At 41.3% G+C, this 16,464-nt stretch overlaps 1 protein-coding gene across 1 annotated transcript in view; it reads left to right on the forward strand.

Moving 5' to 3' along the window:
- The window catches only part of LOC137982950 (gamma-tubulin complex component 3 homolog), a 117,754-nt gene that overhangs the window by 38,703 nt on the left and 62,587 nt on the right, over window positions 1-16,464 (forward strand). Inside the window, exons 9-10 of the mRNA XM_068830117.1 lie at window positions 5,894-5,988; window positions 15,162-15,233. Coding sequence (XP_068686218.1) covers window positions 5,894-5,988; window positions 15,162-15,233 — 167 coding nt within the window. The remainder of the gene's footprint in view (window positions 1-5,893; window positions 5,989-15,161; window positions 15,234-16,464) is intronic.

Consider the following 16,464-nt stretch of genomic DNA (forward strand, 5'->3'; position numbering starts at 1 on the left):
TTTTATGTTGTCATATTTGCGATGCAAATGAAATTTTAAGTTTTTACAACCTTCACTAGTCCTTCCCTAGAGGTTTTGAAGTTGCTTGGAATTTAATTTGCCGTTATTTACAGCAACAACTAGATCCGGTTTCTAGGCATGCCATCTCAGAATTGTTGAAGCTGTCAACTGAATTAATTTACGACACAACGAAAAGTCTGAGCCCGGCAAAGTGGAATATGTCACGGGAACACCGGTTTCATGAAGTTTGCGTTAAAACAAATGTACAGCAATTCAGTTATTGGTTCTTTTCACTTTATTTTGGGGATAAAAGATTGTCCGATAAGTAAATGTAAAGGCCTGTTTTTTGCATTTTGCCTTTTTGAAGGCAGTCACACATACACACACACACCCACACACACCCACACACTAAAACAAATGACAAGTTCTTGATTAGTTACTCTTTAAAAATTCCCTTTCCTTCTGTCTTAATTATTCCGTTGTGCTCCTTTTTGATGGGCGGGCTTCTTTCCTCTGCTTGATTGTTTTGCTTCTTTTACCAGTTTAGCCTATATAAAAGTACATGTAACACTGGTTAGTGGTGTCATTTGATAATCGTGGGTGTGAGCTTCGGAAAGTCAGAAAGATAAATCATGACGAAACCATATTTCACCTGGCTTGAGCATGGAGATTGCTGTATGATAGGCTTGTCTTCATTTGCAGGGTCACTTATAGTAATACTGTTATACTCTACAGCTTCCTCTACAAGTCTGATGTGGTCAACCAGTTAATCGTCAAGGAGGAATTTTTTCTTACCGGTTGGATGTTTTCTTTCTTTTCTAACAGTCGGAGCAATTTTTTGATGATGCTAGTCATTAGAGCATCAAGCATTATGCCAGCACAATGGGCATTTTTTGAGCATAATGCTAAAAAGCTTATCGTTCATTGATGTCGATGAAATGTCTAGTGAAATGTCTCTACAGGGCTATATTGAGTGCTCACCAGTGAATAGAGAGATGAAAATTGAAATAATGTGTCTGACATGTAAAGCCACGAGCAACATAATGGAAAGTGAACTGTTGTACTAGAAGGCGTTTCTGAGGTGTTTGTCGATGCCTGGTTCGCAATCACGCTGTCCGTGGTGGCTGGCTGTTGTCTTATGAAATCCACTGCCATGACCACCACGTAGTCCCTTACAAGTTGACAGGTAACAGTCAGTAAGTCGCCACCATACCAAATGGCTGAAACTAACTTACCATCTGTGGTCTGGCCTAAATGTAGGTACAAAATAGAAAGGATTGAGTACATCGATTATAAAAATTGCTTAGAATAGAGCATTAGCTTAAAAATAATCCATTTTATAAAAAGAACTCACCCCCCCCCCCCCCCTCCACAATTGCGTGAGATATTACCGGTATGTTATCATGTAGAAGTATAAACATATACACGTACACATTCAAGAGAAATCTACTCACAATATCTAGTAGGGCCAATTGCCCTTCGATATACGCCCCCATTTCTTCCAAGAAGGAACCCACTTGCTTGTCTGAGAACGTAAGCTGCGTGATGATAAAAATTCATGTACACCGATGAAAAACAGTGCTTTGATGATTGCCGGATATTTGTAGGGAAAATTAACCTGCCTTACCGATATTAACTGATCTGACATGGTTCCTCTTGGAAAACTGGACGATACCTTCTGGTCAGATTTCTGAAAATTGATACTCAACATTGCGGCTATAGGTAACTCTTCTCGGTAATGGAGGTTTTTTACCAATTTACCACACCACTGAATGATTTCTCCACTGAACTCAAGTATCATTAGGATCACCAACTCAGTATATTATTACAATCAATAAGCGCTTATCATGCAGTATTTGCGTTTCAATTTTTTTTTCAGTGAAGAAAAGGATACACCAATCTAATCGAGTTAACATTTAAGTGAATTAATTAAACTACTCGCCGAAAACGCAACCCACAGGGACGATAAACCAAGCCAAACCAAAGAACAATAGACCAAATGCATAAATGGTGGCCAAAAAAATATTCTTGTGTTTATGTGCTAATTAGCCTCACTAGCCTCATTTGCATGGACAAAATACAAAAGAAATGTTGCTTGAGAGCGAGGCTAGTGAGTCTTATTATCACATAAACAAAAGAATATTTTTTTGGCCGCCATTTATGCATTCGGTCTATACTCCTCTGGAAAGCTCTGTTTTAAATATCTGACAAAAAGACAAAGATATTATCACAAAATGTTGTTTTTTGAAATTTTCTTGCTTGGTGTGCAGCATTATGAGCAATTGTATGTAATGTAAAAGCTTGTTCACTATCTTATGACGACCTTAATAGTGCGTTCAATATCAGTAACCCTCCTCTTTAACGGAGGATATATTCCTTTTATTCACCGAATGTACCCATTCTGTTTTGCACTTCCTGTTATTTTGTGTTTCTCAAAACATCAGAGAAGTGCATGATCAGTTAACCCTAAATTATACAACAAGGTAAATAAAACTTTGCTTCTCTGCCACAGTCTATGGCTACAGCTGTAGATACCAGAGATTCGGCAGATGTCAGCTTTACAAAAATTATGCATTGTAGAAACTGCTTCTTCTGCTTCTTCACTTCTTCAGGACTTGTGAGCAAAAATACTGCACAGCAGGAACCACTCGCTTGCGATCATTTTGTCTAGGATACACAGAACTGAATTTGTTTTTAGTTGAGTTTGGCTGCATGTGCAAAAGGTGACGAATGGCGCTGCCACGCTTATTTTCAAGCGGGGCTTTCAGCAACGCTTTCTAACGACCGTGAATTAAAGCCATGGAAAACGGGGTGGTTTGTTATTTATTTTGTATATTACAGACGAAAAACTTAGCCGTTGATTTACGGCTAAATAAGGGGCCTTGCATATTACAGACGACAAACTTAGTCGTTAATTTACGGCTAAATAAGGGGCCTTGCAGTGGTCTATCTAGAAAAAGGCGGTAGTAAGTCCAGGGACTCACACAGCCAAAATCCAGCAAGTCCCACACTCCTCATTATATGAGTTGTACCTACATGTATGAATAACACATACAGTTAAATGAGGTTTGTATTTTATTAGTTACTTTCAGTCCTTGACATACAAATCATGAACAACTTTGAGCTGGGGGCATCTCAAAATCTAATTCTTAAATCTGAGCTCATAGCTCTGCCTGTCCTACCCTTTGCACCATTTTTCCAGGTGCATCATCAAAATTCAATTTAACTCTCTCTGGGCCAAGCTTGACTCTGATCAATTTGTGCTGGACATCAACTGTTAGACGATTTCTCAATGGAGTCAAGATGTTATTTTGAACTGAAAAGCCGGACCCTTTCACAGCTGGCAGTGTGTACAGTAGATGTCAGGGCAACCTGAGCAAGTGTGACAAGGTTTGGGAATTCACTGGAATGGAACTTGTTGATTAGGTGCCAGAGCTCCCACATACAATCACATGGGTACTGTTCTGCAACCACCACTTTCTTCAAGGCCTGCATATTACAGAGGACAAACTTAGCCATTAATTTTAGGCTAAATAAGGGGCCTTGTATATTACAGATTACAAACTTAGCCGTTACTTTACGGCTAAATTGAATTTCAGTATATTTAACAATTATTCCTCGAGCCCGAATGGGCTCTGAGTCAATAGCCCATGAGGCCGAAGGCCGAATGGGCTATTGACTCAGAGGCCATGAGGGCAAGAGGAATAATTGTTTTAGTAAAATCCAACTACTTGGTCAAAAAAATATCGAGACAAAACATCTTTCGCTAGTTAAAGCTGGACTTTAATTGTTGTTTTGGTTTTCAAAGCGGGCGCTTTTCGCTACTAGTGGGCTATAACAAATAGCCTACTAGTAGCTCAACCAATCAGAACGCAGCATTGATAATAGACCACTAGTTGGATTTTACTAAAAGTGTTTATATAGTTAATTGTCAATTAATTTTAATATAAACAGAATAAGTTTTTGGCCAAAGCCTTTGCATGTATGTAGAGTAAATTTAATGCATTTGTTTTACTTATGTATATGCCACTTTGATTTGTCCAATCACCGATGTTCTTTCTGGGGTATTTTTTAAATAGTTGCCACCGTTTGGAAAAGTATTACATTCACGCAATGGCCCTTTTGTTTAACGAGGAATAATTCCTTTTACATGTGTATGTATTCGGTTCATTGCGAAAAGGAGAGCAGAGCACCCTAAGATTAAGATTCCAGATTCATTTATTCAAACCTGTCAGTGTCACTGGTTTTTGTTGTTTTAAACAGCTTCACTATAAAGGAAAATGAAAGGAAAAGCATAATTGTTTTGAGACTTCGTGGCAGAAGGACGAAAGATACACATTTAAACAATTTGATGATTGGTCGAAAAACAGAATGATTACCCCGAAGAGGAAATCACTTGTAAAAAAAATATACAAAAATTACGAGTAAAACATACACACAAGTTTAGGAAATTATACACTAAACTTGAAATTTTAGACATGAATTTACAACACGAGATATGTAAATACTGTAGATGTCTAACTATTGGAATGTTTTGAGTCAAAAGCGAGATATTCCTATCTGCGTTTGATGAAATCTCTGCATGTGTTTAGCAAAATCAAATGAAGTGCTCTTTCGGACCATCATAGCAAGCATACCAATGAGAAAATGTGCAAGCAAAGGAGGTGAATTGCAGTTTGAAATAAATGACTATAATCGAAGAAAATTTGACGCTATACATTGAATTGAACAAATTGAAAAACCGATTGTACGATTTTAAGTTCGTGACAAAGGCCCCGGCAGTATTCTGATAGGTTATAGCTGTGCTTAAAATAAACACCAGGGATGTACGTGTTAATTGAAATTGATCAGAAAGACCTCTTTTCATTGGTTAACTTTGGACTGTTCCATCTGTGGTTGATATGATCTCTGTAAACAATTTCATCATTGGTCAAAAGGCGGAATCATTCCGCCGAAGAGGAAACTACAAATAAAATACACAAAACACCCACACAAGAGGAAGATTAGGAAATTGTAGACTAAACTTGAAGTTTTAGACATTTGAGGTCTTCAACTTTTGTAAGCCTGGTGAGCGTAGATTTACACGTCAAGCTTGAAATGTGCACAAGATATGTAAATACTGTAGATGTCTTATCGGCAAACTATCAGAATGTTTCGAATCAAAAGCAGAGAATACCTGTGTTTTATAAAATCTCTGCATGTGTTTAACGAAATTTAACGAAGTTCTCTTTCAGACCGTCACACTGACCTGAATTCTAATATACTTGAATGTGATACTTTGGGGGCTAATGTCTCCCAACATACCAATGCAATTTGCTTGTGACATCTATGTGCAGTACCTTTCAATCAAATTAGAAATTAATTATTAAACAATCAAGTCTTGCCAAAATTGTAGTGGGGAAATTGTATGACTGCAATATTTTTATAATCAGCATTTTTGAGTTCATGTAAATAATCAAGCCTATTGGTCCTGGCTTATCAGGGCTCTAATTAAAAAAAAAACTGTCAAGTTACCCTTATCAAAGCTACTGTAAAAGGAGTAAAATTGGAGATTTAATTAAGTTTCATATGTTCTTTTACCTTCTGAAGTTAATTTGTAAATACAGGATACCATTTATTCGCAAACTCACATGTTAATAAAAGATTCCCTTATAATTTGACTGTATTGGATTTGATCAAAAAGTGTTTGTGTCCTTTTGTGTTCTTCTACATGTACATGTACATGAGTTTAAGTCAACAGCCAAATTGTCATTGTCACTGTATTTATTTATGAAATTTCCTTGGATTTCCTTGGACTTCTGCAGCTCCACATGTACACCTGTGCAACTGCATATTAAATTGAAATTTTAGTTCTATTTTAAGCTAACTTGTCTTTCATAAACTCTCTCCTCAGGAAAGAAGGGAGGTGCCTTGTTATCTGCACTTTACTCTAATATGCAGCACGGTGATCCGTTTGTGAAATCACTTGTCCGACACCTCCTTAATTTGGTAAGACATGGGTCTATGATCATGATTATTGCAATAATACATTAGAGAATTAATGTGAGTTACTATTAATGGGTATAACAATACGTGATTGTTGCACAGGCACCAGCAAATTGTTTCACGTAAGTTTACATCTCTCAGGGTTCTTTAAAAGATAGGAACACCATGTAAAAGGCTGGGTGTGTTCCTACGCTAAATGATCTTATGGCCATTTTTTTCAGTTTTGCTCACTTTAGGCTGAAATTTTTGCATGTGGCTTTGAAGTGAACTTCAAGTATTGCCCTGTATTTTTATCCTACAAAGACATGACAGTGGTGACGAGGATGGGATTCAAGAAATTATGACTGCTATTGAGAAGATAGAGAGTTTTGATGACACAAAAGAGAAGTGGGAAACCTATGTGGAACAAGTAGAACAATTTTTCTTGGCGAATGACATCGATGATGACCATTAAGTGCCAACTTTGTTGAGCTTGATCGGTGGAAAAGCCTACACTCTGCTGAGGGATCTTCTTGCACCGGAGAAGCCAGCTTCAAGGTCCTTTCAACAAATAGTTACTACGCTACGGGAGCATTTTAGCCCGAAACCCTTGGAAATTGCGGAAAGATTTTGTTTCTGCAAGAGAAATCAACATGAAGGAGAGAGCATTTTGTCTTACATGGCTGAGCTTAGGAAGCTTGCGACACACTGCAATTTTGGCGGAAAACTAAATAAAGCACTATGTGGCAGACTGGTCTGTGGACTTCGGAATATGCAGATCCAAAAGCAATTGCTGTCAGAAGCCAATGTGAAGTACTCCAAAGCTGTGGACATTGCTGTGGCAATGGAAACTGCCATCCGCGATGCTTCAAAATTACAAAGTGAGCTCAACCCAGGCCCTCACGTTGACAAGTTGACTGAAAGCAACAAAACAACACGAGCAAAACCGGCGGCCACCCCCTATTGCTACCACTGTGGTGGAAACACACACATGGCACACAATTGTTTCTACAATGACCAGACTTGCCACCACTGTGGGAAACAAGGCCATATCCAGGGAGATCTTGTCGTTCCAAACAGCAAGGCAAGCCCAAACAACTAACCCAAAAGATGTTGATGCTTATGAAGACATCTTAGCCTCTTTCGAGGTACACAATGTGAGGAAACAGAGCAATGATAATTATCTGGGTTAATTTGGATGTTGATGGTAAACCCCTTAAGATGGAACTGGACACAGGTTCGGCTGTTGACCTCTACCAACAGAAATTTAGCAGGCTTCCCTTTCACAAAACTGGACTGTCTTTGAAAACCTACATTGGGGAAAACATTATGCCAGTGGAAGTGCTTAAAGTACCCGTGGATTACCAAAACCAAGGAGAATTGCTGGACCTGTTCTAATGGGAAGAGATTGGCTAGGCAAGCTACGCCTAGACTGGTGTTCTATCAAGTCACTGCAGGCTTCACCTCAAGTCCTGTGGAGCGTTTGGATGTTATGCTAGCCAAGTATTCAGATGTCTTTGAAGATACTGGGAACATTTACTTCAGCCAAAGCGAAGTTAACTCTTAAAGAAGACAGCCAAGCAAGCTTCCTCAAAGTAAGACCAATGCCTTATGCATTAAAGCCGAAGGTGGAGGAAGAACTGCGGAGACTCCAGAATGAAGGTATTCTCACTAAAGTGTAGTTGAGTGAATGGGCCACACCGATTGTTCCTGTCCCCAAGAAAGATGGTTCCATCAGGCTTTTCCGTGATTACAAGCTGGTGGGCAGAAATTTTCATAGATTGACCTCCGTCAAGCATATCACCAATTAGAGATGGAAGAAGATTCAAAGAAATACCTCACTATCAACACCCATATGGGACTGTTTCAGTACAACCGACTAGTGTTTGGCATCACCTCTGCACCTGCTATCTGGCAGCGCACCATTGATCAAGTGTCAGTTGACACAATTTACAGTGTCCCCAATTAGTGCTTCTTCGCTAGAAAGACTAGACACTTAAATAAAGTTCCTTTCCTTTTTTCAGAAGGAACGTCTGGACCAAGCTGTATCCTTGATGATATGATCATCACTGGAAAGAATGATGAAGAGCATCTTGCTAACCTAGAAGAAGTGTTATGTCAAAAGTAAAAGTAAAGTAAAGTAACCATATTTAACGTCAATAACTCTTAACAGTAATTCAACTGACAAACCTGAGGTCGATGACGGTGCGCTCATTCCCCCCCCCCCACCTCCCCTCCCTCTCCATCAGTGCTCTGTTTTATGGGTATTTAAAGGTACTTAGCTACACGGAAAGGAAAGAAGTCGAAACAAGGATGCGAGATCCGGGAATCGAACTCAGGACCTCTTGCACCAAGGCCGCGCACTAACCGACAGTGCCATCCTTGCTCCTATGTCGGTTGCAGGTTCATGGGTTAAGAGCAAACAAGACAAAGTGTGAGTTTTTCAAGGAGAAGATAATCTTCTGTGGACATGCTATTGACAGTCATGGTCTCTACAAGTCACCAGAGAAAGTGGAAGCAGTTTTGAAAGCACCTCGCCCATGCAATGTAGCTGAAATGAGGTCGTTCTTGGGCTAGTCAATTACTACAACAGATTCTTGCCCAATCTAAATAAAAATAAATAAATAAATAAATATTGCTAGTGCTAATCACCCTTACTTGCAGTCGAGGACTGAATTGCGAAGGGCGCGGCTCACGACATTGGGCTGAAAGCATACAAAGGCGCCTCTGGCTGCCGCTATACAGTCCATGTTTGATGTTGGAGCACAGCACCACAGCTAGATGTTAATTAGCTGTGAGTCGATTTTGATGAGGGAGGAAAATCGGAGTACCTGGAGAAAAACCCTAGACTCAGGTTGAGATCGACTGAAACTCAGTCCACATGCTGGCCGAGGCCATAATTGAACCCCGGCTCATAGTGGTGGGAGGCCTGATAGATAACCACTGAGCCACCCTGACTCCCTAGATCTGTCAACAGTAGTGTCAAATGAATGGAAATGGACGGAACAATGCAAAACAGCATTCCACAGTTGAAAGAAATGATCACCTCAGAGCAAGTATTAACACATTATGACCCCAGTCTGCCACTGAGGCTTGCTTTTGATGCATTGCATTTGCTTCCAGGACACTCACAAAAACTGAGCAAGGGTATGTGCAAATTGACAAAGAAGCTTTGGTGATAATCTGGGGAGTCAAGAAGTTCCATGTGTATTTGTTTGGCAGATCTTTCACACTGTTCACAGATCATCAGCCACCAACATCCATCTTTCATCCACACAAGAGCATTCCAGTGGTTACAGCAGCCAGACTTTAGCGCTATGCATTATTTCTGGCTGGCTATGACTACAAAATCAAGTACAAGAACACTAAAGTGCATAGCAATGCAGATGGCCTTTCCCGGCTGCCACTGAAAACCGAAGAGAGCGCAGAAGAAGTTGTGGATCCAGTGATTGTTTTCAATACGATGCAGTTTGAGCCATTACCAGTCACAGTTAACATGGTACAAAGAGAAACCCAAAGGGACCCTGTACTGAGTCAAGTACATGAGATGGTGACTAAAGGATGGCTAAGCAGCCACGTTCCTGTACTCAACCCCTTCTACACTTGCAGGGATGAGATAACAGTACATTGAGGCGGTTTTATGTGGAGAATCAGCGTCATAGTGCCCCCAGAACTTTGTCCACAAGTGCTTGTAGAACTTCATCAAGGACATCTAGGAGTGGTGAAGATGGAGGCCCTAGCTAGAAGCTACATCTGGTGGCCAGGGATCGACAAGGAAATTGAAGAAACCGCAAGGACATTCTCCTGATGCCAGCTAATGCAGGCTGAACCTAGTACAGCACCTGTACATCCATGGGAATGACCATCGTCGCCTTGGCAGCAAATCCATATTGATTTCACCGGGCCCTTCCTTGGCTGTATGTTTTTGATTGTCGTGGATGCTCATTCTAGATGGTTGGAAGAAGAGAAAATGGACACCACGACCTCAATGAAAACCATTGAGAAACTGCAGAACTGCAAGATATGGCGTGCCATCCCAGTTAGTGAGTGACAATGGTCCACATTTTAAATCTGAAGAGTTTGAGATGTTCCTCAAGAGAAATGGGATCAAACATCTGACATCAGCTCCATACCATCCTGCTAGTAATGGTCTAGCCAAGCGTTGTGTACAGAGTTTCAAATCAGCCATGAAAAGTGCAATGTTCTTGCTAGCTTACAGGAATACCCGCCATTCAACGACTGGAGCGCCATCTCAGCTATTTTTGGGAAGACGATTACGTACTCGACTGGACTTGCTGAAATCCGATCTCCACTTGAAGATAAGCAACCGGCAGATAGACCTAACTGTCACGAAGGGTGGTGCCGCAACATCCAATCCACGTTGAGAGCTGTGGGGACCCAGTGACCGAAGCCAGGGAGCAGACAACAGCCAGCCACATGGAGACTGATGTTCTGCCACCAAGTTTAGTGGCTGACCATGCAGCTAGCAGTCCACCAAATTTGAGTGAGCCTGTGACTGACCCTGTTCCTGTTAAATGATATCCAGTCCGAGTGCAGAAGCCCCCAGCTAGGCTCGATTTATGAACCTTGAAGTGACATTAAGACTGTGCTTATTTCAATAAGCGTGTTGTGTTTGATGTCAATTTTCAGAACTATATTAGTTACCATATTGCATGCACTAGCTAGTGGGGAGGAGTTGTGGTATTTTGGGCCAGCAGCCAATACACATTGAACATTTATGCATCATTCCAAAACATGCCGTTCAAATCAAAGACATGACAGTTTCCTTTCCCACATTAGGATACCTTGGCTAATTAATGACCATGGTCGTTCTGGAATATCATGGCTAAGCATGGGCTCTTTATGGGCTTGATTAGCGTATTGGGCACACACACATAGATTGGTTTCAGGGTGCCGAGGACGAAGAGCCCTCGAAAGAGTGTCGGCTATGACTTGATGTGCTCCTTTCTGGTAGTTCACAACGAATGACCATCATTGGAGCCTCATGCACATGGCTTGCAGATGCCTTGATGCTTTGTAAAGGGGTTTCTTAAAAATTGTTTCAAGGGGATGATGGTCTGTTTCAACTGTGATATCTGACTTTCCGTAAAGCAGACTGTCCCATTTCTCAAATGCTAAGCATATTGCAAGATATTCTTTCTCAATAATTGCATGTCTTTGTTCTGTGGCCGTTAGGGTGTTTGAGTAAAATGCCACTGGTTGATTATCTTGGAGGAGGGCTCCATCCTCTCCAGTAGCAGATGCATCTACCTGAAGGGTGACAAGCAATTGAGGATTGAAGTACCGCAAGACAGGGGCATGAGTGATGAGGGATTTTTTGGACTCTACAAAAGCTTTATCGTGGGATGTCTTTATGGTCAAGTCTCTTAAGGGTTTCACTATATCACTCAGTTTGGGACAGAATCTTACCAGAAAGTTAAGCATACCCAAGTAGCGCTGGACAGCGTGTTGGTCTGAGGCTTTGGGCATTTCTGTGATTGCTTCGACCGTGAAGGGTGATGGGCTGACTCTGTCTGGGCTGAGCTGGAACCCCATGAACATCACTTTTTTGGGTTTTAAAAACCCTCTTGGCTGGATTCAGCTTGAGCTTTACTTCGCGCATACGTACCACGAAATGATAAAGATTTTCATCATGATCTTTCTCAGCCTGCTCATGTGTTTATCCACACCCATAAATGAGGACATCATCTGCAATGTTGCACACCCCTTTCAGTCCGGTAAGGGCTTCTTGTTGTCTTGCTTGATACTCCTCAGGGCCACTTGAGACACCATACGGAAAACGCAGCCACCAATAGCAACCAAATGGGGTGTGAAAGGTGGTGGCCAAGCTGGATTTATTGTCTAGAAGAATGTTGGTGAAACCAAATATTGAATCTGCAACTGAGAAACACTTGGCCCCATTTAATTGTGGTAATGTGGATTGCTTTGTTGATAGTGTTTAATGGATCTAAACAGATTCTAAATTTGTTCTTGGTCGCTCTTACTGTCATGTTACTACACAAAGCTGTGGGCTCGTACTGTCGGCATATCTTCCCTTCACTTTCCATTGTGTTTAACTGTTCCTTGATTTTGGTATGCCTGGGTACGTGATGGCAGTGAATGGCATCATGGACTGGTTTCATGGTAGGGAACCCATTTCATAGTTTTAGAGTGGGAGGTCTGGCCTGCCCCATTGTGCTAGGATGAGTAATGTTTGAGACGTGTGGGGATGACATTGGTTCTGGTTGACTAGGCATGTCTCTGGGACAGGAGTTGTCAGCCATTAAGTGGCATTCACAGGATTAAGTGGTGATGAAACTGAATGGACCTCATTTGCATTTTCACTAACCCCAGATGAACACAGTCTGAGCCAGACGAAAGAGGAAGCTTTCCAGGTATTTGCGAATCTCGAAAAATATGGAACGTGAGGAGGTGGTAACCTGTTGCTGTCTCGGCCAGTAGTTCTACTTTACCCAGGGGTGTGAGTTTAGAGTTATCGTAGGCGAACAAAGTGGCTCTACTTGGTGTAACAAAATCCTCAAGTTTCTTCCCACAAGGAATCAGTGACAGGGCAAGGTTTTCTGGTAGTATGTTACAAGTGGAATTGGTGTCCAGTTGTATCCTTATAGATTTAGTCATGTCCTTGGTTAGTCCCAGTTTTAACTTACGACCTACCCTGGTGCCCCGCTGTTGTTCTGCTGTATTAAGTACACATTGGGCATACCGGTACTTTTTGGGTATCAAATCCACCTCATAGAGGCCAGTTCCATAATCTTCACATTCCTCACTTACTGTAAAGTGGCAGCTTGGTTGTGTGCTTGTTTTTTGGTGTTTGGTGTTCATGACTTCGAAAGGGTTGACTTAAGGGGGTGCTCCCATTCAATTAGGCTCGATTTCCAGCCGTTTTGTGAGCCCGCGTTCCTCGCCCCACACCACGGCTGGATCACTGCTCTACACATTGTATTTTTTGACCAATCACAGCCAAGCCTGCTCAAATCGAGCAGGCTTCCCTGTGATTGGTCAATTCTGTCACTCGTCTATCCAACATGGCGGATATTAGTGCCCATGAATTTTCTTCTTCTGTAAAGTGTGTGTTTGAGCGATTTCATATCGAGAAATTTAGAGAAACACAACTGGAAGCCATTATTAATTTGTTTCAAGGGAAAGATGTTCTAGTGTTACAGCCTACGGGCTCCTGGAAATCCTTGATTTTTCAATCTTTTCCACTCATCGTCGATGAGCTGCGGAAGCCAATCCATTCTAGTTGTGCTTTGGTCATATCTCCGTTTAACTCACTCATGCAGGACCAAGTCAGGTTCCTCACCTCAATCGGTATAAAAGCAGCATTTATTGGCGAGGAGCAGAATGACGAAGATATCAAAAAAGGAGTTATTCCGGGTCCAGGTTCTTGCTAGCAACGATTTCCTGCAGCTTTAAAGCAAGGTCTTTTTTCAGTTTTACCCTCTTTCTTGGGTCATCCAGAAAACTACCACATACAGCACATTTTTGACGTGAAGAAAAAGAGGACCGAACAGGTTTTTTCCGGAGTCACAACCTCCGCCATTTTTTCCCGAGCTGCTCGGGTGCGACAATATTTAATTTGCATAAAAAGCGGATGTGACGTCACGGACAAGCTCTACAGACCAGTGATCCAGCCGTAGTTGGGAGGAGGACAACCGCACTCACAAAACGGCTGGAAATCGAGCCTACCATTCGATATGCCCAAGCAAAATGTCAGATAGATTCTCCCACAGCCCAGCTTCGCCTGTTTGAAGCTGGCCATATAGAGCGAGGGTGTGATATGGCCCTGCACAATACTGACAAATATATAATTTGCCCTGGCAACTGGATTGACTTTACCCCTGGGCCAGTTTTTCTCTGATATAGGAGGTTTCCTTGCTCCTGCATAGTTTAGTTGTTCAGTGGGACCTTTGGCTTGCTGCATTACTGCTTTTGCCTTTTCACATTGTTCAAAGTTCCTAGCTATCTGCAACACTGTTTTAAATGGGGCAATTTCTTTAGTTGCTTTATCCCTGTGACCCTTATCCAGTAGTTTTGACATAAGTCTCTCCTTGTTGATTCTTGATATGAATTTGTCTCTAAGTAGCTGGTCCTTGCAATTAGCACAATAATCTAGCCTCCTACCTTGTTCTTTAACTCTTCCTTCCCATTCATGAGGTTCTTGTTTCATTTGGGCAAATTTGGTTCTCTCCATCAGTACTCCTTCATTCGCTGTGAAATGTTCCTTCAAATGTTTGAGAATAATCTCCAGTTCGTTCCATTCCTCCTCTCACAGCTGAAAGCCTTGCACGAGGTTTTGGAGTCCTTTGTTGCCAGCTATGGCGGGGTTAAAAGCTGCCATAGCTCTACCTTTTGCTTGCCACACTGGCCCGGTTGGTGGTGGTTCCCTCCTTCTTTGGTAGGAGGTGGCAATGGCTCCCTACTGTACCATCTATTGAGCTCACACCAATCTTTGAACAACTGAATGAACGTTTCACAGTTCTGTCGTGGATCTCCCAAAGTTGAGAATTTCGGTAGTGTGGCTGCTGCAATGCTGTGTGCCGATGAGGGTGCCATGACAAGTTTTTCTAAATTTTCCATGTTCCCAGAACAGTGGCCGAACAGTTAATCCCCCTTTGCTGACACCAAGTTAGAAGCACACAAAGTCTATACACACCCAAAGCATGCTGGGGCTTAGCAATGCGAGGGGTAAGATGTAACACTTAGACTTAAATACTGTTTATCCGCTACATTTGTGGACAGTGTGCAGTATGTGGTCTGCACTTGTCATACACCTCCTGAAATGCTAATTGTTTCAAATAAGACAATGCATAACCTTAGGCACTAAATTGAGAGCTTAACCCTAGTTCCTAAAAATTAATGCAGGCAGTTTCCCTAACCTTACAAGAACGCTAACCATTCAAAATAAGTGCCCAGTAACCCAAAAACCTTAGCTGAGCATTTGACCCTGATAACCAAAATTTTTTGGTCTTAGATAGCACCTGAGAGAAAAACTTTACCCGGTTTGAGAAAAATTTACATACTTAACAACAATGACCTAGTTTCAAAAAATTAACCCACAGTACAGCTGTAGTTAAAAATAAAATTAACTAAAACGAATAACCTTCAACATGTACCGTATCCCAGGCAGTTTACTTGCTTGCTTTTAACGAGAGTTCATTCTTGTTTTCCCAAAGGTTTCTCATCCTATCCGTCTTATTCTCAATCGTTGGATTTATGAGGGTGAACTGGATGATTTGTATAATGAGGTCAGTATAACAAGATGATGATAAAATAGAACTCATTATTTCTCAACATAACTTCAACACATTAATTTTGTCCGATTTTAAATTACTGTATTTTGTTTCTCAGCACATGTCTTGTTGTTGTCCACTTATATATTTATTCATTTTATGTATCATTTGTATCAATTTCGTATCAAAAACCAAAATTTGATATGATTTGCAAATTGATTTGTTAATTTCAAGTTACAGTGTCCCCAATTAGTGATACACGCTTGCACAATACCTATCAACATTGAGATTCGGATTGCAGGCTCCTCTTGGTAGCCTGCAAAAATTTATATCTCCTTTAGACTCATGGATGTCTACCCCATCTTTTTTCATAGCCATGGCCTTGTTTATTCATTGGTCAGGTTGCATATGTAATCCCGTGGGATTTTTATGGTGAAAGCAAATCACCTACCTAGATATGTTAAGGGGACCCTAAGAAACACAAAAAAATGTTGTCTGCAATTTTTTAACCTGCACTGGCGGCCGCTATGGTGGGGTCTATTTTTAGACCTATATGGCTCAACATGGAATAGAGGTGCTTTCAGTGCGAAGAAGAAATACAACTATATTATGAAAACAGAACTAACCAATTTAGCGTATAGAACCACTGCTGCGCTAGAGTCACGCTATCGTCAAACTAAATGGACTTAGGTTCGGCAAGACGTTGGCTCGACATTTAGACCAGGGGTCAATTTAATAAAACTTTTACACACGTGATTTACAAATGTAGCTATTGTTCTCAGACTCTAAAACAATGGCCACACTTATAAATTACATATGTAAAAGTTTTATTATATTGACCCCAGGCCTTAGCTATGCGATATGTTAACCATAGCAGCTTTACAGGTACTGTATATATAATTATTACTACCCAAAACCTAGTCAGGCCTTTGGCGATGATAACCGCTTTAAAAATAGCACAACTGATCCCATAATGCATTGCGGTCTCTAGAACATGGATGTCAGGTAAGTATCATTCATCATCCTTGTCTTCCTCGCTGTCATCGTCCTGCTCATCCGATGTTTCATCATCACAGCTATCATTCTCAATCATATCGACATTGTCACACGCTTCTACTGTCTCGTTGTTGCTGCCGCTGCATAGGTCTGTGCAAGTGAGACCCGCCCTTCGACAGCTGCACCTGTTGTTCCCGCATTTGTCCTTCCCACAGCCACACTTGACAAGATAAAGAACAGCGTCAGGTGC

The sequence above is a fragment of the Montipora foliosa genome, chromosome 13, assembly GCF_036669935.1.
Source record: "Montipora foliosa isolate CH-2021 chromosome 13, ASM3666993v2, whole genome shotgun sequence".
In the NCBI taxonomy this organism is placed as follows: domain Eukaryota; kingdom Metazoa; phylum Cnidaria; class Anthozoa; order Scleractinia; family Acroporidae; genus Montipora; species Montipora foliosa.